The 20,088-nt window shown below is 41.8% G+C and overlaps 9 protein-coding genes across 9 annotated transcripts; 3 read left to right on the top strand and 6 right to left on the bottom strand.

The window, feature by feature from the left end:
- Positions 1-702: 702 nt before the first annotated feature.
- On the bottom strand, positions 703-4,127 carry EAF01_008194 (uncharacterized protein). The gene is made up of 5 exons (XM_038916450.1): positions 3,998-4,127; positions 2,766-3,942; positions 2,523-2,713; positions 2,218-2,464; positions 703-2,164 (listed from the first exon to the last, which is right to left on the bottom strand). Exons 2-5 carry the CDS (start codon positions 2,923-2,925, stop codon positions 1,368-1,370), a joined length of 1,395 nt encoding a protein of 464 aa, XP_038767812.1. The 5' UTR covers positions 2,926-3,942; positions 3,998-4,127; the 3' UTR covers positions 703-1,367.
- A 1,000-nt stretch (positions 4,128-5,127) lies between these two features.
- EAF01_008193 (uncharacterized protein) lies at positions 5,128-7,841 on the bottom strand. Its single transcript, XM_038916449.1, has 4 exons — positions 6,846-7,841; positions 6,169-6,775; positions 5,613-6,050; positions 5,128-5,487 (listed from the first exon to the last, which is right to left on the bottom strand). The coding sequence occupies exons 1-4, from the start codon at positions 7,245-7,247 to the stop codon at positions 5,351-5,353; spliced, it is 1,584 nt and encodes a 527-aa protein (XP_038767811.1). The 5' UTR covers positions 7,248-7,841; the 3' UTR covers positions 5,128-5,350.
- Positions 7,842-8,411: 570 nt separating this feature from the next.
- Positions 8,412-10,167, top strand: EAF01_008192 (uncharacterized protein). The gene is made up of 2 exons (XM_038916448.1): positions 8,412-9,059; positions 9,113-10,167. The coding sequence occupies exons 1-2, from the start codon at positions 8,506-8,508 to the stop codon at positions 9,921-9,923; spliced, it is 1,365 nt and encodes a 454-aa protein (XP_038767810.1). The 5' UTR covers positions 8,412-8,505; the 3' UTR covers positions 9,924-10,167.
- A 120-nt stretch (positions 10,168-10,287) lies between these two features.
- On the bottom strand, positions 10,288-10,974 carry EAF01_008191 (uncharacterized protein; the record flags this gene model as incomplete). Its single annotated transcript, XM_038916447.1, has 3 exons — positions 10,288-10,410; positions 10,472-10,601; positions 10,670-10,974. The coding sequence occupies 3 exons, from the start codon at positions 10,972-10,974 to the stop codon at positions 10,288-10,290; spliced, it is 558 nt and encodes a 185-aa protein (XP_038767809.1).
- Positions 10,975-11,063: 89 nt separating this feature from the next.
- On the top strand, positions 11,064-12,277 carry EAF01_008189 (uncharacterized protein; the record flags this gene model as incomplete). The annotated part of the gene is made up of 3 exons (XM_038916445.1): positions 11,064-11,619; positions 11,668-12,021; positions 12,082-12,277. Exons 1-3 carry the CDS (start codon positions 11,438-11,440, stop codon positions 12,275-12,277), a joined length of 732 nt encoding a protein of 243 aa, XP_038767807.1. The 5' UTR covers positions 11,064-11,437.
- On the bottom strand, positions 11,118-11,297 carry EAF01_008190 (uncharacterized protein; the record flags this gene model as incomplete). The annotated part of the gene is made up of 1 exon (XM_038916446.1): positions 11,118-11,297. The coding sequence occupies one exon, from the start codon at positions 11,295-11,297 to the stop codon at positions 11,118-11,120; it is 180 nt and encodes a 59-aa protein (XP_038767808.1).
- A 571-nt stretch (positions 12,278-12,848) lies between the features above and the next one.
- On the top strand, positions 12,849-14,135 carry EAF01_008188 (uncharacterized protein; the record flags this gene model as incomplete). The annotated part of the gene is made up of 1 exon (XM_038916444.1): positions 12,849-14,135. The coding sequence occupies one exon, from the start codon at positions 12,849-12,851 to the stop codon at positions 14,133-14,135; it is 1,287 nt and encodes a 428-aa protein (XP_038767806.1).
- An 825-nt stretch (positions 14,136-14,960) lies between these two features.
- On the bottom strand, positions 14,961-15,788 carry EAF01_008187 (uncharacterized protein; the record flags this gene model as incomplete). Its single annotated transcript, XM_038916443.1, is given in 3 exon segments — positions 14,961-15,407; positions 15,509-15,575; positions 15,589-15,788. 3 exon segments carry the CDS (start codon positions 15,786-15,788, stop codon positions 14,961-14,963), a joined length of 714 nt encoding a protein of 237 aa, XP_038767805.1.
- Positions 15,789-15,806: 18 nt separating this feature from the next.
- On the bottom strand, positions 15,807-17,240 carry EAF01_008186 (uncharacterized protein; the record flags this gene model as incomplete). The annotated part of the gene is given in 5 exon segments (XM_038916442.1): positions 15,807-15,933; positions 15,947-16,326; positions 16,465-16,943; positions 16,996-17,070; positions 17,123-17,240. 5 exon segments carry the CDS (start codon positions 17,238-17,240, stop codon positions 15,807-15,809), a joined length of 1,179 nt encoding a protein of 392 aa, XP_038767804.1.
- Between the last annotated feature and the right edge of the window lie 2,848 nt (positions 17,241-20,088).

Raw genomic sequence — 20,088 nt, 5'->3', positions numbered from 1 at the left:
CAAGCATCCCCACCCCACCTCACCCCACATCCTCATTCTCGAAGAAAAAAGAAAAAAAAAACAGGGATCTGAATACCTCAGTAATCAATATTCGGGAACTTAATCAACTTATTCAGTATCCATTATTCATTAGCGTCCTCTGTACATTAGAAATCAGAACCCTACAGAACACGGTACCTCCCAAGTCCCGGTACTCGGGAAAATAAATGCTTATGAATAATGACAGCGGCATAAAGTGGGATGGGATGGGATGGGATGAGGGGAGAAGACGCTAGGAATATTCTAATTTCTACCGTGTCCATGTATATCGTGGCGCAGGGATGCAGTGGTCGGGAGATGGGATGGGGAGGGGAATCAAGGGGGGAGTGGTCATGTGCTATGTATTGTGTACATCGTATTGTAGTGTGTGGAGTATGGAGTATGGGGTGCGTAGGGATGGATGGGTGGGTAGAGATGATGTATAGGGTGTGAGATGGTGAGGTGGTAACGTGGTGGGTGGGTATGGTTTGGGGTATGATACTATGGTACGGTTCAGTGCAGGAGGAAGGGAGAGAGGAAGTTTAATGATCCGGATATCAAGGTAGGTTAGTATGGGGATTTGGGTTATGATCTAAGCACTTCATACTCTGTAGTGCGCACCCGTGGATATGTATAGAGGTATGGATGGAATTCCTCAAAGTCAGCCAGATCTTCAGGAAGTGGTTTCTGTGTTATTGACATGTTGCATCTTCATTCTCGTTATGATATACTTTCTGCTTTCTTCTCTCTCTCGCTGTCTCCGAATCCGGAGAACGAAGAAGGGAAGATGCTGCTGCTGCTACATACATGCGAGAAATTCCGTTCTCGCCAGCTAGAAGATTGTAGTTCACATCTCATCTCATCGAGGAGAGAGTGTATTTTCTGCTTTTGAAACTAGGTACTACATTAATATATCCTCACAAAATTACTACCATCCACCGCATCACCACCGCTCAAGAGACCATTCATTCAAACGAATAACTCTCCATTCGTTTGTGTAATTTACTCATCACACCACAATTCTCATCACACCATTATCCGATAATATACAAAAAAGGTCGACCATTCGAATCCACCTCGACCCTGTCCATTCATTCATTCAAGTGAGAATGCTCTCCGTCCCAAAATTTGTACTCCCAAGACACCCAATTTGCCCATATCATAGAAACCGGAATTCGATATCACGAACAAATAAAAAGCCTCCATCAATGTGAAATTCCCTATTGCGTATCATGCTTTTGCTTTTTGTTTGTGCTTTTCGCTTCTCAATTGCTTTTCCCAAGAAAATAAATAAGACCTCGCAACGCAATGCAATGCAAATGCTATAATATAACCCAAAGATAACCAAATTAACGTTGGTTATCCGCGCAAGACCAAGCACCGTGAGAAGTAGCAGTATCCAAGTTCATAGAATAACCACTAGCGTATAAACCCGCAAAACACATAATGCACGCTAAAATGATCAAGACAACATTAACGAAACTCAAGAAGATTTGCTTGGACCCTTGCATGCATGATCCCCAGTTGATATAAAACCAGCAAATACCAGGGAGACCATAAGAAAACCAAGAAGCGAACAGAGCAGAAATGAAACCGAGGAGATCGGAAAAGACGGGAATGGATTCGGCAATAATCCACGCTACGGTCCATGTTCCGAAAGCAAGAGCGACCCAAGTTCCCGTGGCAACCAATCCTCGGCTGTTCAAGTGTTTGGTTCCGGAGAAAAGTCGAATGTAAATGTATTTAACAGTGACGTGAGCAAAAATAACTCCTGCGATGATGATTGTTGGTAAAGCGATTCCCCATGCAACCTTGCGAACAATAGGACTGTTGCTGTTAAGAGCTGGACTTGCGACATCTTCACCAGCATATCTGTAAATAACGAGAGCAGCGACGAAGTAAAGACTGATATCGACAGTTTGAAGGAGGATGAGAGACTTTGGGAATTCCTTTGGATCGCGGAGTTCAGCAATGAAGCTGACCCAAGCAACGTGGCCACCATATGCGAAAACGACGTTGGAAATACTGTTGAAAGCGGTTGGGAAAGATGGGCTGTAAGTTCCCTTCATGTCTGCGGCGGCTGCTTTTGGCGAAACGCCCAAGGCAACCATAGTGAGGATGACGGCGGAAAGAATACTGGTGAATGCTATTGCAGTTGTTAGCGCATTCGGTAATGGAGGAGGACTTGGCAAAACTTACAAACAATGGATAAGAACGAGACATTCTTAAGAGTTCTGTTCAAGGAGAGGAAACTGAAAACAGCCAATCCAACAACACCCCAGATAATAGTACAAGTTGCATGGTTCGTGAGAACATTCATGGCAATGGTAAAAGTCAAAAGATGCGAGGCCATGCAGAATATGCAGTAAATGACGTAAGCAGCACCAACGATTTCTCTGCCCCAGCTTCCCATCAAGATACCACCAATGTCTACATAGGTTGTAACCTAAAGATTGGTTAGAGACTAGAAAGTTTTCAATTATCACTCCGAGAGTTTAACATACCTGAGGATATCGCATTTTGAATTGCCACAAGATGTAACCAGAATATGTAGTGAAAACACCGAGAGCAAGAATCGAGATGAGACCACCAATAAGACCAACCTTGGCCAAAACAGCTGGTAGAGAAAGGATACCAAGTGAGATATTTTCAGCAATCATAACAATTGCTCCTTGCCACCAAGTCATGGTTTTGTCTGATGATACTGTCAGCTAAGTCTTCGCCAATCAAGGAGTAAAGAAGCTTACATTGAACCTCTGCGCCTTCCTCATTACCAAAAGCATCGAGAACCTCTGCTACCTTCATATCAGAGGACTGATCGTCCGCCCTGATGTTACCTCGAACATTGTTGGCGGCTGTGATATCATCCTTGGTGGCTTTATTCATAGTTGCCTTTTCGGGATCCATATTTGCAAATTTTTATGATTCGTTCGCAGATATTTGTCTGTGGTCTTTTCTCAACAGTCGAGATGTGTTGCTGTCGATTTCAAATGCTAATGATTGGCGTTGGAACAAGAATAAAGGATTGAAGCTATTAGTTGAGGAAGGAGTAGCTGAGTGTTGAAAGAGAGTTGAAAGATGGCAAAACAACACTATAGATGTGGAAACGAGACGAAAATATGTAGGGTTTCTGGACGGGGCTAGACACGCTCGACACCGAGATAAGCCAAAGATTGGCAATCAATTTCTATTGAATTCAAGTAAGTTCAATGAGGGGAACGTCAGTGCGAATGGTAAGACCATGTTGGAAGGTGGTTCCCAAGACGTAAGTAAAATTCTTTTACATGGGGTTTCATCAGTGACAGTGGACCATCTGTTGCTTTGCAACTCCACTAAAAAGTAACTATTATGTTTTGGCGAGGCGACGTGACCAACGGTCTCCATGAATTCGCCATAATTTGATTATTTTCCAGTGTGATCTCGGTATTGAACATGTACGTTTTGACTAATTCAAGGGTATTGAATCTGGGGTAGTGCGTGGTATTGCATGCCATACCTTGAGGATATCAATTGTGCCAACAGTATGAGTTGGATTGGACTTGATCACTGATGCAAGTAATCAACACGATGTTCCAAAGTCACCACGTTTGACTTCTCTCTTCTCCAACATCCAAATCTGGAGTAAATTGATGTAAATTTTTCAAGCGTGTACCTGACTGCTTCCGCCTTACGTTGCAGATCATGCGAGTCAGTAGCTTGATTCGACAACTCCCGCAGCCTCTTCGGGCCGCCTTTAGACGAAAAGTAACCTGAAATGGTTGAAGGTGTTTTTTTCCATCCATTCACCGTCTTGTATCCACCCCGTTCCTTTCAGTTCATTGAGGCGAAAGTATAATAAGATACCGAGCACGCAGTGTGTTCGTACTCCGTAGATAAGAAAACCGAGACGAAATCCGGAATTGGTAAACCGATGTGATCATCTATCTTTGAGACATAAGCATATCTATCTATGGGGTAGAGTAGATGAAAATGGTCTCACATTTTCCCAATCGCTCGCAGCCTTGACGCGATATCCGCCGTGGCTCGAGTGGCTCGAGTGATTGTTATCCCCCCCCCTCATTTTGGGGAATCATCGGAATCGAAGTTGATGCGTGATGAAGGGGGGGAGGGGGGGAGGGGGGGGCAAAGAACCATTGAGGTAAAGCGTGGGTGTTTCCTTCCGGGATCATAGTATGAAAGAAAGCTTCGTATAGATTATTATACTTTGGACTTTGATCTTCATTCCGCAGTATAAAATTTCCATAGTGGTAATGCCTTGGCTATGGGTAAGGCTTACCAAGGCATTATTAGCTTTCGTTTGCAGACGTTAGATTAGAATTTAGAAATGATATGACACGCTAGAAAACACGACGAAAAACTTAATAAAATTCATGACCAATCGTGGTTCTTGAGAATAACGTGACCATCGTCTCGGTGCTCGGAAAAGGCTTGTTTAGCACCGATATGACTGCAGCTGATTACTAATCATGTAAATACGCCTGAGGCTCTAACCGCTTCAGATCTCGGGTTGCAACGGCCATGGACATCTTTTCCTTTTTCTTCCTCTTTCTTCCTTTTTCTTCATCTGCCGTTGAAACTCTCTTTACTATTACGCCTAGATAAGGTTACAACTTACAACTCATAGTTCGAAGTCGTAAATCTTCACATTGGCACGAAGATTGGTGGACGAAACTCCGGATAACCTTCCTTCTTTTACCTTTACCTCTGCATCTACGTAGGTATTGGACGGACCTGGCTGGGTATCGATAAATCTTAAAAAAACTTGGAACATCATCGCCCATCAATCCTCCGGACTCCCGGAACATATGACGACGACTCTCGAGAAGGACAGAATTGACAGGAATGACAAAATTGACAGGATTGGACCAAAAATACCCGACAGACGGATTGGCCGACACAAATGATGTCAATCTTGATTACCGTGCTGTGTCGTGCATGTCGTGTCGTGTCGTGTCGTGTCATGTCGATGAACTACGAGTAATTTGATTGATATTGCATTAAATCGCTCAACCTTTCTTGGCCGATCTCTGGGGTTTCAACTTCCATTTCAAAATCTACTCATTGTGCCTTGGGATTGTGAAGATCATAAAACTAGGGTTCCTCAGAAATTGTAACAATTCATAAGTTGTAGAGTTAATGCAAGCAGGCCTTCAATGCACTCACTGACGATAAACATAATTGAAATACGTTCAATTTCATCAACCATGCACGAGATGATCCTTCAAAATGTACAGTGGTGAAAATGAAAACGAAACAAGACGAAACTAGTATATCTGCAACGGAAAGTACTATTTTTAATTCCATCAACGAGTCAGACTGGAGTGGATATACATTACACGATTTTGTAATGTTTGAAATCTCTCGTCTTGACACCTCTTGCGAACATCAGATCCAATTCTTCGTACGTCCTTCCCTTGGTTTCGGGAACTCTGAGCCAACACCAGATAAGACAAAATACCGAACAACCACCTGTCTAATCGTCAGTCACTATACTCTTTTCGATATTTATAGTTGTGAATAATGATAAGCAATACCTCCACCAATCGGTTTCTTCCTCGGTTGTGAAAAATGATAGAACAAAAGAGTTTACTCACCATAGAAAAATCCAATCTTTCCCCTCCAATTTGCTTGGTCCGGATTAATCATATAAGGAATGGCAACTGTCATAACTATCCCAACAAGTGCTTGCATCGCCGTAGCCACAGCAATAGTTTTCGAACGAACTTTAGTCGCTGATACCTCACAGAAAATCGTGTAGCAAACGGGGCCAACACTAAGATCAAAGATACCATTCCAAACGATCATGAGGGTCGATTGTGCCCAGATGACACCTGGACGATTCACATAATTTGGTACACAATCCAGAATCCCAATAAGAAACATAATGGTGGTGAGTAACGCGAGTCCGATGTTGTAGATACGTCGTCGACCGAATTTTGATATCAGAATCCATGACAAAAGGGTTCCTACGAAGCCAACAGCTAGAAATCCCACGCTCATATCAAATGCTTTGGATCCAGCGAGACCGGCAACTAGAACATTGAGTTAGTAGATTATCATTTAGTTCTTCACAGAGTATCCCAATAGCAAAAACGGATGTACTTTCAACAAAAAGACCTTGAATACAACATCAGAAGAGAGAAGACTTACGTTGAAAGAAGTAGGCCGCATAGCCCACTAAGTAAATCCCACTGAAAACCTGCGTCACAAACACTGCAATTGCAATCTCTGTTCTCCTGATATTAGTCTTGTTAAAAACATCCCAATAAGTTGTTCCTGTCTCCATTTCCACCTCCAATCTATCCGTCTCAATCATCATCGCCAGAACCAATTTGTTATTGATTTCCTTCGATGACAATCTATCCAACGATTTCTCTGCTTCTTCAAGTCTATCTTTCCTGACTAGCCACCAGGGCGATTCAGGCGCGAAAGGGATACCGATCAAAATAATAAGAGGCCAGAGCCATTGAATTGCAAAGGGAGCACTATATGCCCAATGATTATCGAGACGGGATGTTCCAGCAATGACTCCATTTGCGATAAGTTGACCCATCACGAAACAAAGATTGACATACGAAGTTAGATGACCGCGAAGCGCTATGGGACATACTTCCGATGCGTAGGTAGGGGCAATGGTCGTATATGTGCCTAGGATGAGACCGCCGATAAGTTCCCCAACGAGCAGAACAGGGAGAGAGCGCGCGAAGAATTGCACGAAGATAAATGCTGCAGTACCGGATACACATGCCATATATGTCTAGCAATACCAAAGTTAGCTTTGACCTCACATCAAATCCTTCGCGCTTGTAAAGATTTCGAAAACCCACCCATTTCCTTCCATACCACTCCATCGGATACCCAACAAGTAACGCTCCCACCACCTGTCCAATCGGATTGCCCATTCCCAACGCCGTCTGCCATTGCGCGCTCACGATATACTCTCCTTTGTATCTATATCCAAAATCCTTCTGGAAAGCAGGGGTCGCATATAAACTCCCCAGTAACTGGGGATCAAAAGCCGTCATGATTATTCCGAGCGAGAAAAATGCAGACCAAGCTATCGCAGCGGGATAGAGACGAAGCGCATCGCGAAAAGACATGGAATGTTCGATTTCCGTCGCAGTTTGCGCATCGAGATGGGTTTGTTTGTTGGGGAGATGCGGAGGGTCGATGGGAAGAGATACATCTTGGAGGTGTGGCTTTGTGGCCATGTCTTCTGATTTCTGCATCTTGATTCCTGGGGTTTGATGATGTTGAGTAGATGAGGAAGTTGAAGATCAAACCAGCTTCCTTGGAACGTGGAACTGATCTCGAAGTTTGCTGTCGTTTGATGTGCAATATCCAATGTCCAATATTCAATATCCGTAAATCGTCACCCACTATGTATCCTCAAACATACCCGTTGGAATCATATCATAGTATATTATATGAAAAGAGGGATCCCCCTCATTATATCGTGAAATCTTATCGCACTTGCGAAAGCAGAAGAAACTAATCCATCCATAGATACTTATCGATGATAAGCTGCAACTCATATCTCTGCAGATACGGGATGCGACGTTATGATATGATATGAGATCAGATTACCAAAATGGGGGTGGGTGTACCGTTCCCATGGAGCCATAAATGGGAGCGAGTGCATGTGGGGAAACCCAATCAATCCCCGCGGTCTTGGCACTCCCGGCAAACCGATAACTATAGAGAGACATCAAGGAACGGTCAACTGAATTAGGAAAGTAGATAGGTAACTTGACGACGTTTGGTATGGTAGTTGAAGTATTGAATTGGGTTCGTTTGGAGTTATGTACCGAAGTCGGAAACATGCTTGTGTTCAGTCTGAGTCAGCAGTCTGTCTTGACGAATAGAAGAAGGCGGGTATGTCTTCAGGACGTTTACTTATCATTATCGCTATTCCTATATACATCAATAGTGTATTAAGAGCGGAGCTTGGTTCATATTGAGTTTGTATCTACTGGTGGACTCAATTCCCCGCAAATCTATTCAATGATACGTTACAAGCGATCCAGACGGTGTGGAATTTTGACGTTGCAATTCATTTCTACCTACATCGTACTGCTGATTGATACAACGACTTGCAGTCAGTGATACTCTTGGTATCGATTTTCCTGCAGCCAAGGTGCACGGGACATCCAGCCGCAAGTGCGGAATACTAAAGTTGGATGTTTGGGGAAGGGACAGCTAGCCATTATATAGAGAATGGTCTTGGCTGTTACTTTGATATATGTTGTACGACCCGTGAAGGATTGCGGGGTAGATGTTCTGATTTGCGGGAGGTTTTTATGTTTTTCTTGGGCATGATTCTACGAGCTGTATTCTGCTGTCTCTGATATGTATATGAATAGTCTTGTACCGAGAAAAATACATTAATAAAGTAGATTCGAAGAGAGAAACGAATTTCCTCATAAAGTCGCGAGATAAGTGTACTTGAATACAATTCTAATTGAAAAGGAAGAAAGAATCATTGCAATGTTTTTTCTCGTGAAAATCATGATTCCTTGGTTTCTACAAACAGCATCTCTCATTCACGTTCTCGCTCTGAATACATCTTCATCCTCTCAAAGTTCAACAACAACTTCCTCAACCGCCCAAGAATGCTCACCAGGTCCTGATCCCCCACTTTCCCCGCCCCTGAACAATAGTCTCGCTCTCACCCCTCCCATGGGCTGGAGCTCCTGGAATCAATTCGGTGATTCGATCGACGAGAACCTCATCAAGTCCACTATCGATGCCATGATCTCCAATGGTCTAAAGGACGCCGGCTATATATATGTGAACTTGGATGATGGTTGGCAGCGATACAAAGGACCCCGATCCGCTCACCCTCTCGAAGCCGATCCTGTCAAATTTCCAAATGGAATTAAAGCCGTAGCCGATTATGTGCATGAACGAGGATTTAAATTAGGCATCTATTCGGGTCCGGGTGATGAGACTTGCGCTGGGTATACGGGGAGTCTTGGGTACGAAGAAGAAGATGCAGATATGTTTGCTAGTTGGGGAATTGACCATTTAAAATATGATAGGTAGGCTCCCTCTCTCTCCGAGCATACCTTTGAAAACTTTCTGACAACCATAGTTGTTGTTCCCACAAAGATGCGCCCAAATTCATAGTTCAAGAAATTGTATTGAAAATGTCCAAAGCACTCCTAGCAAGTGGTCGTCCCATCGTATACCACGCATGTCATTGCGGTTGGGCCGATATCTGGGAATGGGCCGCCGATGAAGGAGCAAACCAATGGCGCATCGGTCAGGATATTTCTGATGAGTTCAACTATCCTGGAAATCGGGAAAAGTACTATTTCGACGTCTTGGACATGATTGATCGAGGAAATGACTTGGTGCAATATTCGGGTCCGGGTCATTGGAATGATTATGATATGTTAATCATTGGTCTCAATGGGAATTCGACTCAGCTTGTTGGAACGGGCGCGTCGAATATTGAATATCGGACGCATTTCAGTATGTGGGCAATGGTAGCTTCACCTCTACTCATTGGATCGGATGTAAGGAAGTTGGATACTTATGAACTTCAAACTCTCACCAATCAAGAAATCATTCAGATAAATCAAGATCCGCTTGGAATATCAGCCCAAACAGTGGGTGTGGGCTACGAAGCTGATGGAGATCTTCAAGTTTATGCCAAAGAAATGGCGGATGGGAGTTATGCTATCGCGTTACTCAACCGTGGAACTTTCACGGCGGAAATGAGTTTTAGTCCTCGTCGGGATATTCTTATGACTTGGGATCATTATCGAATTCGTGATTTGTGGAAACAGAAGGAGGGTCTTTATGATGTTCCATATACTGTGGATGTGATGCCGCATGAAGCTAAGATTTTGAGAGTCTGGGAGGTGCAGAAAAATGCGTCGATGTGCTTTTTCCAGTAAGATATCAGAAGTCAGGTTTGGACGATTGATGTTTATTGAGAGCTATCAATACCTATTGACGCAATTTAATATCAGACCACAGAGTATGAAACCACTCTGGCTCTGTTGTGATGAAATACGTATGTGCCCGTTAGAATACTACAATGAATCTGTCGAATCAATTGTCTGAGTAATAGTTGAAGGAAAGGTAGAAATATTCAAAAGAAGAAAAAATCATTGAGAAAAGACATCGTTGGACGTGGCGAGGTTGAGCAAAATGAATTCTGATACCATTATTTACAGCATTTGATACTTTCCTCACAGCCACTAGACTCCGTGAACATTAAAACACCATTCCTAAGGCCTCTCAAACAATTTGTTGGAATCAAACTCCATTCAATGCAGCCTCCGATTCAGGATCATGGTAATGATGCATCTCAAACCCTCTCCCTTCATAACCACACTTTTCGTAAAAGGCTACCTTTTTAGAACCACAGTCAAGTATACTCTGTGATATGATCAGCTACTGATGTATTTTGGAAGCTTGATATGGAATATGATAAACTCACCTTATAACAACCTCTCTCGGAGGCAATATGATCCAAGGCCTTGATAAGTTTCGTTCCAAACTGCTGTCCTTGATGATCCGCCGAGATACACACGTCTTCTACATGACCTTGCAGACCCAAATTTCCAAGGCTTCACCAATGACACATTAGCCCTTCCGCTCTTTTCACCACTGTCTGTTCGAAATAAAAAACACTCACAATTTCATTTCCACAACCAGTGTCCCAGTTCCCATAATAAACTCTCCATCACCCTCACCCCCCTTCTCCTTCACAATCACCAACACATAATAAGTACCCTCACACTTCTTCATCGCATCGAATCTTTCTTCCCATTGCTCTTCGGTAATGGGTCCTACATATGCTAAATCTCGAAGAACACCTAGATATCCATGATGGAAATCCGAGCGTTGAAGTGCACGGAATTTATAACCTTCCGGGAGGGTATTTTGACATTCTTCGGAGATCAAATCGTTTGAAAAAAGTGATACTTCTGAGGAGGTCATCGTGAATGGAAAGATGCGTATTATTAGACAGCGGAAGGTTAAGGTTATGATGAGATTATTGATGTTTCAAAGACAGGTAAGTTAAATGTCATATAATATAAATGGGGTGCATGGAAGTCACGAGAAACAAAATACGTGGCAGCTCACGTGATATGTGTGCCTATTGTCTTGTAGACTGTAGATGAGGTCTCCAATTTGTTTGATGCACCAGATGAACGTTCCTCTTTTGAAGGTTGCATTTGCTTGTAATCTCGGCGAAATTCGTCTCTTGGTTGAATGCTATACTGGTATAGAGATAAATGAGTCCAGCCAGCAAAATTCATGGTAGATTTCCGACAGTGATTGATTGGTCGATGCGTCGGATGCAACGTATGTTTTGAGGCTTCTCAAAAGTGGGAAATCAAATACAGACTGATAGATATACGTGACACTATCACTTCCTGGTTACATCGTGATATTCAAGATGACTTTCAATATCCATCTTCCTCTCAGTGCCATCGATACCATCAATCAACCTCCACTGTATTACCTCCAATTCCAAGATGCTCTCATACTTTCGACGGGGTTCTTTTGGACCATTGCATATGTTCTATACATTCGACAAGCGTATCGAGATGAATCTTATGGGATGCCTATCATTGCACTGTAAACACCATCACTCCATATATCGCTCCGACTAACAGGATACAACAGCTGTGCAAACATAGGGTGGGAGATAGTCTATGGCTTCCGCCTTCCATTCACCCTGACTCAAATCCTCGTCTTCGTTCCCTGGCTCATTATAGATGCCTTTCTTGTGCATACTACAATGAAATTTGGGCCAAACCAGTGGAATCATGCTCCCATGATATCTCGAAATTTGAACACGATTCTTGGGGGAGGTATTGGCATGATGGTGGTTCTGCATTGGGCCTTTGCGGAGACTTACAGGGACGATATGGATGCAATGTTTTGGTCGGCGTTTGTTCTTCAGATGTTCCTTGGGATTTCCTCAGTTGTGCAGTTGATGGAGAGAGGTCATACAAGTGGTCATTCCATTGAGACTTGGTGAGTTGTATGGTTGATGATTTGGCATTCTCTTCTCTCTGTGCTAACCAGGACAAATAGGTTTTGTCGTTTCATTGGTTCAGCATCTGCAATTTTGACGTATTGCTGGAGATATTTCCACTATCCAAAGGACTACACGGTGGTCGGCACACCTTTAACAACATTTCTTTTTGTGGCGGCTGAACTGGCCGATCTATATTATCCTATCGTGTTCAAACACCTGCGAAAAAGAAATGATAAAAGCAAGGTATTGTAAGATGAGTGCAGTAGGATGCGTTAGCCGGAGACCATGATTCTCGGCGGAAATGCTTCTGATTGGCGAACCATCGCGGTAACATTTAAATAGTCGCGCAATAGACTTTCTGACTTGTTATGGCGATGACAATCATTGATAAACGACCTAGATAGACTTGTAGGCAGGTGTTATTCATGATGAAGTAAGGGGGAGTAACTGGATATATAAATAGGTTCACGCTCGAGTAATTGATAAATCCGTGCCCCGCGAAGTCCTTTTACCAGTCTGAGAGCAGCAACGCTTGACTATAAGTACACGTCAATCCTCAATTCATTCTTGTTAATGTAAATATAATTTCTCGAGGTCAAAGTCTTCAAAGAATTCATCTAGAGAATCATCCAAAGGACGCTCAGTAGCCTAGAATATCAGGTACTACCTTCCTCTAACTCTACATTCAATCAATCGACAATCAACCCACATCGACCTACAAACCCCAGATTTCCATAGCTAACAGACCTTCAGATATTCAAAGCTCAACCTCAACCTCAACCTCACCCTTCCCATTTTCAATCCATTTTCGAATACCTTCAATATGTCCTCCAACACCACTGCCCACGAGGTAGTCATTCTGGGTGGAAACTTCGGCGGAGTCAACGCCGTCCATCAACTCCTTCGTCAAACTTTACCTCAGCTCCATCGTCTCGATCAAACAAAATCTTATCACATCACACTCATCACCCCCAACACATCATTCTTCTTCAAGATCGCCAGTCCACGAGCTCTCATCAATGGAACTTTAATTCCCCATGAAAAAATATTCGTACCATTGTCCGAGGCCTTTTCAAGATACGACGCCTCGCAATTTGAATTAATCCAAGGCGTGGCTGCGGCTTTGGACCCCGCAACGCGAACCGTCACCATATCAACGGGCAATGGAACTACAGAAACAACGAGACAAATCCGCTACGACTCTCTCATTATATCCACTGGAACAACCTCCAAATCCCCACTCTGGTCACTCCACGGTTCAGAATCCCACACAAAAACCGCGTTGAGTGCATTACACACTGCTCTCCCCACCGCAAAAACTGTCCTCGTAGCTGGAGGTGGCGCAGTCGGTGTTGAAACCGCCGGAGAAATTGCATCGAATTATCCGACCTGTAAAGTTACACTTCTCTCTGGTGCCAACAGAGTCCTTTCGAGAGTCAAACCGGCAACTAGTGCACGAGCCCAAGAATATCTCGAAAATATTGTTCACGTCGAGGTTATCAATGACGTCCGCATTGAAAGTACAAACCCTGCCGAGCCGGGCGTTTCCCCTACTACCTTAACTCTCAGCGATGGTAGTAAACGCGATGTCGATATCTATATTGACGCTACTGGAGGAACACCCAATAGTGAATTCCTATCGAAATCATGGCTCGATGAATCAGGTCGCGTCATCACACGCGATGCCTACTTCCGCGTCAAGGGAAATGGTTCAGACGATGTGAAGGGTATTTATGTATTAGGAGATCTCGTAGCCGGAAGTACTAACTCAGCCTTGGAAATGGACCCTATGCTTGCAACATTATGTTCTTCTCTCGCTGTCGATATTGCCACCGATCTTGGCGTCAAGAAGCCTGCGGAGCGAACTCCCGGATTGTTGGGCTCGGTATGGAAAATGATTGCTGGGGGCTCTGGAACTGGATTTCCCGTCCAACAGGAATTCAAACCAATGAAGGAAACAATATTCGTACCGATTGGAAATGGAGGTGGCGTCGGACAGATATTTGGTTGGAGAATTCCTAGTTTGATGGTGAAAGTTGGCAAGGGAAAATCTTACTTGATAGAGCTTATTGGACCTATGATTTCAGGGGAGAAATTCAAGAAAGCTTAATTTGATGCGTATGGATTAGGTTGGGTTATGGAAAGGTCTTGGGTTCAGATAGTAGGTGCACTGGTGCTAAGGGTGATATCCTTTTCAAGATTTTATACAATGGCGTAAATGAAGATCTTCGCATTACATTTCTCTATTCTTTGATCAGAGGCACATGGGGGAGAATAGTTCATTCAATTCTAGCTAGTATCTATCTTCAATTCTAAATCCCAATCCCATGTACTTTCCCCCCTCTGAATCTTTAAGTTTATCTGATCTTATAAGAGTTCCTAATTGCCACTTACTATAATTATACACCTTACTCCTACGAATGAGAAAGCGTCAAAGATCCCCAAAGCAGCGGACTAACAAGTACCATCCAATACCCGAGCCCCTCAACAACATTATCCGAATATGATGCAACAAAAACGAAGCCCAGTCACATACGACCATAGACTGAAGAGAATTGGGCATCCCGTCCGCTCTGCCATACACAAGCTTCAGATCGGTGGATTAGTAGTTGGGTGGGTGACCACCAGCGAATCCCCACTGTTGTATGTTTTTTTGCACATTTTTTGCTTTTGCTTTCTTCGATTCAACATATATTGTTAACTGTGGTTGTGTCGTTTGGTATGGAGGATTGGAGTTTTGCGAGGTTGTGTGAGGGAGGCGAAAGTGCGAAGGTTGGGAGTAATTGTCATTGTTAGCGAGTTGGATAGGATTGATAGTCTCATTTTTGCAGAGTCTGTATGAGGGGGTCCAACTGATGATTGAAAAGTGTCTAAATTGGATAGGAAAGTATTCACATACCCTCCCTGTATCTTTAGCTCTCTGTGTAGAAACAAGCTATCCTAAGAACTCCACAGGAACCTCAACCCACTTATCCCTCAAGTAATCAGTAAACCCCTTTCCCAGACAATCCAGCCGACTACTACTACTAACACCTCTCCCCAAATACCCATAGATCACAAAATGCACCGCCATTATTGCCGGAAACTCGACTCTTTCAATCACGTATCCTTCTTTCCATTCTTCGCCCAACAATTCTTGCATTTTTGAACGACTGAAATGGTTCTGAAGCCAGGTGCATAGTTTGGGATTAGAGGATGAAGGGATGAATATCCAGCAGATGAGATTTGCGCCTTTATCGCCAGAGCGAGCGAGTGCTATATCGCCTAGTCTGACAATTTTTGAAGGTCCAAATGTGGAGAGAGGTTGGGGAGACAGGATCGTATGTCGCACGACTAGTAAATGGTTGATATTCTGGTGGGTGTCCGCATTTAAATGTCTGTACTTCATTATCGGACCTGATGATATGCATTTGTTCATCAAGTTCATCTTGAGGAAAAAGCGCTAGATAGTATGCCATAAAGGGTTTGGGGGTCGCAGTACACATATCGAGGGATGCATGGAAACCTGAGAGGTGTTGAAGAGATATCTCGGAGAGGGCTTTGACTAAGCCTTGGAGGATTACAGCTTCGATGGCTTCGGCGAATACACGACAATAAGTTGTGCTGCTGAGTTGTGTCGAAGGGTTCGTTTCGGGTGCACCGATGCTATATAATCAGTAACTAGTTTATTCAAAGAAATTGTAGGTGCAAAGGGAATCTTACGGTTGAAATTCCAAGAGCTCAAAAGATTTATCAATTCAAGCGATTTGTAATTTCTTCTCATCTGCCTTTCAAACAGAGCTCATTTCTGTTTGGTACCATAACCTGTTGCGTTTACTAGAATTTGGCATTGATATCCGGCATGATAAAATCTTGCTGCTTTGGTTGTTGGAGGTGGCGGAAGACCAATAACACCGGTAACTTTGACACTTTTATCATTACATTAGTAACGAATCTTCAAATTGGAGGTAAATTTGTGACACTCGCCGGTTCTCCGATATTTGAGAGACAGATATGTCATCAAGGACGGCAGTCACATCACTATTCAGGTAATGATTACCTTGAATCTCATAGAGAAATTGGGCCACGACAGTATCAGAAGTAATCATCCCACTAGTACTTTCATGTTTAGTGATCGTGCAAGAACCATCTGCTTCGATTTCTGCAATAGGGAATCCTGGATTAATGAAAATTTCCTGGTCGTATTTAGTGAAGCCGGAAAGTTTGGCTCCAGTTACATAGGCTGAACATTGTATTAGATGACTGGGGATCAAGGACCCAGCAAGAGAGTCGTATTCAGTTGCTGACCACGAGTGCCAATACTACAGCAAATACTACAGCATTCTGCAGTCAGTGAATGCCTATGATCAGAACAGTTTCACGAGATAAAATATAGACTGTTTCAAAGGAAGCCGAGGAAGGAACAATGTGAATAAAATCGTAAGTATTAGTAAACTTACCCATGCAGCGGCAATGACAGAAGACGCGTCAGAAACCCGCCCGCAGATTATGATATCGGCACCTTCACGCAAACCCTTAACAATAGCATGAGCTCTAAGATAAGCATTACTTAAAACAATAGGAATCGATCTATCTTCCAAAAAAGAGAAGATATTGGCCGGCAATTGTAGATCCAGATTCCATGAATCAATGTGTTTCGGTAAATCCCCACGTAAGGAGGCTATATCCGATCCGGTATGTGAGATCAGGTCATCCCCAGAGACCCAGCCAATTTTAAGAGCAATTCCGCGTTGTTTGGCAAGTTCATCAACTTTTCTTGCTAAGCCTTCGGGATTCAAAGCTCCTCCGTTGATAACAACCTTTGTCTTTTTCTCGGCTAGCAATTCAAGGGATCGAGACAATCCCTCTAGAGCAGTTGAGATATATCCTGGATGATTTCCAGCTCTATGTGCCTCTGCATTCTCGGCCATATTCATCTCTTCCCATATTTTATTAGTTTCGATCATGCTCCTTACACATCCATGTCATACCTGCAAGGTAGTCACCGGTGACGAAGTCAACATTCCCATGTGAAATCTGTTCGTACATCCTATAAGCGGGATCACCTCGGGGGAGGGTCAGTGTCTTTCTCAGGAACTCATATCAAAAATCACGAACATAAGTAACCTGAACAATTAGCAACTCTGACGGGTCTTCTGGGTTGAAATGCCCTATAGATTGGCGTTTCATTTGTCCTCACCATAGCATCGAAGCTAGGCTCCGATTGACAAGACATGGATATTGGAAGGTATTAATAGAGAAGGGGAAGGAAAAAAGACGAATCTGAAGGTATCAATTTCACATAAAGCCGATATATGAGTTTGGCTACGTAGGTTTTCATCAACCAACCTCGGTGGCTCGGTGACTTGTAGTTAATATCGAGTTTTGAGACTACTGCAGGTGATGATGCGTTGGGTAGTTCTTATGCGAGCGGATGAAGAGGATCTGCCGTCGAGATTTGCAGCCATGACCACAACTAAGTTATGTGTAGTGTTTGATATACAACACATACTTCTAGCGATCATTGTGAAACAAGTAGCAACAAGTCACTGAGGCAATGACGGAGAGGCGAATCTTCTTTCTCTGTGGTTGATACTAGATTGTGGAGTAATAGCACGCGGCCGATCTGCGGCTCATACTAAAACACAGAGTTTATTCCATCCCAAGTCCCAAATAGGAAATTTCTCGTGAAACCATCATCGACTTTGAAGACTCAGTCAGGAACACGACAGCCCAGAGGTTCTTTTGTGTCAGTCAACTCATTGTCTGATCGTTTTCTTATAGTAAGAATATGGGTAACTAATCACTTAAGCCGAGGTCCGATGATGGGCTCCTGCAACCTGTTAGAAAGTTTGATATAGTGGCTGCCACTCTGTCAGTATGAGTACTCCTATAAAGAGCTTCCGGTGGGAGGTACCTTCTTGAGCATTGTTTGTCACTCATTCAATGTAACAAGAAGATCATGTATTCAGTACCAGAAGAGAGCAAAAAGGTTTTCCAACAAGGAAATTGAAGAATCCCACCATCATTCCCAACCTGCCGAAGGACTTTTTGGATCATGGCAGGAAGATCAAGTTCGAAGGAGAGGATGCTCCAACTTTACCAATAAACTGGCGATTTGCTGAGAATATATCTTCAATCAAAGCTTTGGAAGCAACAATGCTTTTATCACTGTTGAGAAAGAAATATGGTGTGGAGCCGAAAGAAGTCATCATCAACACGTGAGTAATGATAACCGATATCCCTACATCGTGCACGTCTCTATATTATACATGTTTTTAAACTTATTCTACAATAACTTTAATATTTAATAATAAATATATTTAATAAGATATAAAGCTATAAGTTATTTAAAAGTATAATAAAATATAATAAATTAAAAAAGAAGATTTAAAACTTTCTTATTTAAATCTTATAAAAACCTTAATCTATTAGTTTCATTTTGATTGTATAACTCCTTCCCCTTTTTTTATTATTAATTTATTCATTATTATTATATTAAAGAGCTTTATAGCTTTCTTAAATATTAGATCTATAGTATATAAACCTTTTTAAAACTTTAAATCTTTTTTAATAAAAAATCCTATTGATTTATAAGCTCTTTTAATCTCCTCTTTAATATCTTTTATAAATTGACAATCCACCTTCTTTTGTACTACTCTCTTTTTAGCTTTAATTACCTTCTTTTCTTTTTTAACTTTCTTATTAGCCTTCTCTTGTATCTTAGCTTCCTTTTTCTGTTTTATAATAAACGTTTTTCTAATTAAAAGATCCTAACTTTTTTAATTTGAAAGGAGGAGTATAAAAAAGCATTATTAATCTTCTTCCCTATAAGGTTTAAATATTTGAAACAAATCCTTTTATTTTTTTTATTTTTAAAACCTCTTCTAAACTTTTTGTTCTATATAATTGAATATCAGTTTTAGTTATATTAGTAAAAGCAGTTTTAAAAAGCTTTGAAATGATTTCGAGATTCTGATTTCATTAAAATTCTAATTTAAATTGATATAAAGTTTTTGATGTATATAATGTTTTAAATTTATTCTTTATAAGCCATATCGATATAGATAATATAATAGTTCTTTTTGATTTTATGTTAGGTATAGTAGTCTCCTTATTGAGTGGATAAATATCTGCTTTTTCGAAGGATTGTAGTATATTATGAGAAATTGTAAATTGAGCCCAAGCCACTTTAAAGATAGCTTAAAAGTTGTGTTTCGATATACTAATTAAACCTCCATTTTTATATATCCAATTGTTGAGTTTTATATTATAATTTATCAAAAGGGGAAGGAAGTAGTCCATATCGAGTGATTGTAGTTAATATATAGAGTGAAAAGATAGAATTAATAATATAATTTTTAATTCGTTATATTTTAATATAAATTTCATATTAATATAATTAGAATAATTATTTACAATCAATAGTCAGTATCTTTTATCTACTTTTAAATATGTATAATATTGAAAAACTTTTGTAAATTAATTAAGCTTAATGTTACGGAGGTACCCGCACCGCAACATGGATTATAAGATAAACCTAAGGCCTTGGTGTTGGAACCTACGAAAACAGCACTGTAGGGACAGTTGAATTGAAGGGTAACGAAAGATAGCGGTAACCAGATAAGTAATCAGTGATTAAAAGATAGGTACCTATCTTTTGTTATTACCTACTCTATAGTGGGCACAGGGTAAGCAGCAGTCACAGGTCGGCTAGAGAGCACAGGTTAGATAAGCGGTGGCACCATTACCAGTCACGGGATGGACATCACGTGATCAGGAAACCGACTTGTCGAAATCGGCTTTACGGTAATCGACTTGTCGATTCATAAGGTACGAAAATCTATATAAGGGAATGGGTTTCATTATAATGTAGAGCTTCGTGCTCAAGAACAATCATTAGTTTCATTACTATAGTTACGAGAATTGCAACCAGTTACAACCTTATTGAATTCCTACTTGAAGTCTAGTCTAAACCACCTCGAGAGAACTCTAGACACTTCCACGTGACCCTAGAGGCAGCTTCCGTAACAATAAGATAGGTTATACTAATACATATTAATATCTTTTATTAGAATAGAAGA

Source organism: Botrytis porri, assembly GCF_014898465.1.
Source record: "Botrytis porri strain MUCL 3234 chromosome Unknown BPOR_011, whole genome shotgun sequence".
NCBI classification, from domain to species: domain Eukaryota; kingdom Fungi; phylum Ascomycota; class Leotiomycetes; order Helotiales; family Sclerotiniaceae; genus Botrytis; species Botrytis porri.
This window is presented reverse-complemented; position numbering and strand designations above follow the sequence as displayed.

Bases quoted from the DNA above. Each gene is read 5' to 3' on its own strand.
- EAF01_008194 (XM_038916450.1), bottom strand. From the start codon at position 2,925: ATGGATCCCGAAAAGGCAACTATGAATAAAGCCACCAAGGATGATATC. The intron at 2,714-2,765 runs GTAAGCTTCTTT...CAGTATCATCAG, and splicing joins GGAAGGCGCAGAGGTTCAAT to ACAAAACCATGACTTGGTGG. The intron at 2,165-2,217 runs GTAAGTTTTGCC...CAACTGCAATAG, and splicing joins CTCGTTCTTATCCATTGTTT to CATTCACCAGTATTCTTTCC.
- EAF01_008193 (XM_038916449.1), bottom strand. From the start codon at position 7,247: ATGCAGAAATCAGAAGACATGGCCACAAAGCCACACCTCCAAGATGTA. The intron at 6,776-6,845 runs GTGGGTTTTCGA...TGGTATTGCTAG, and splicing joins AGTGGTATGGAAGGAAATGG to ACATATATGGCATGTGTATC. The intron at 6,051-6,168 runs GTAAGTCTTCTC...TCAATGTTCTAG, and splicing joins TGCGGCCTACTTCTTTCAAC to TTGCCGGTCTCGCTGGATCC.
- EAF01_008192 (XM_038916448.1), top strand. From the start codon at position 8,506: ATGTTTTTTCTCGTGAAAATCATGATTCCTTGGTTTCTACAAACAGCA. The intron at 9,060-9,112 runs GTAGGCTCCCTC...TGACAACCATAG, and splicing joins GACCATTTAAAATATGATAG to TTGTTGTTCCCACAAAGATG.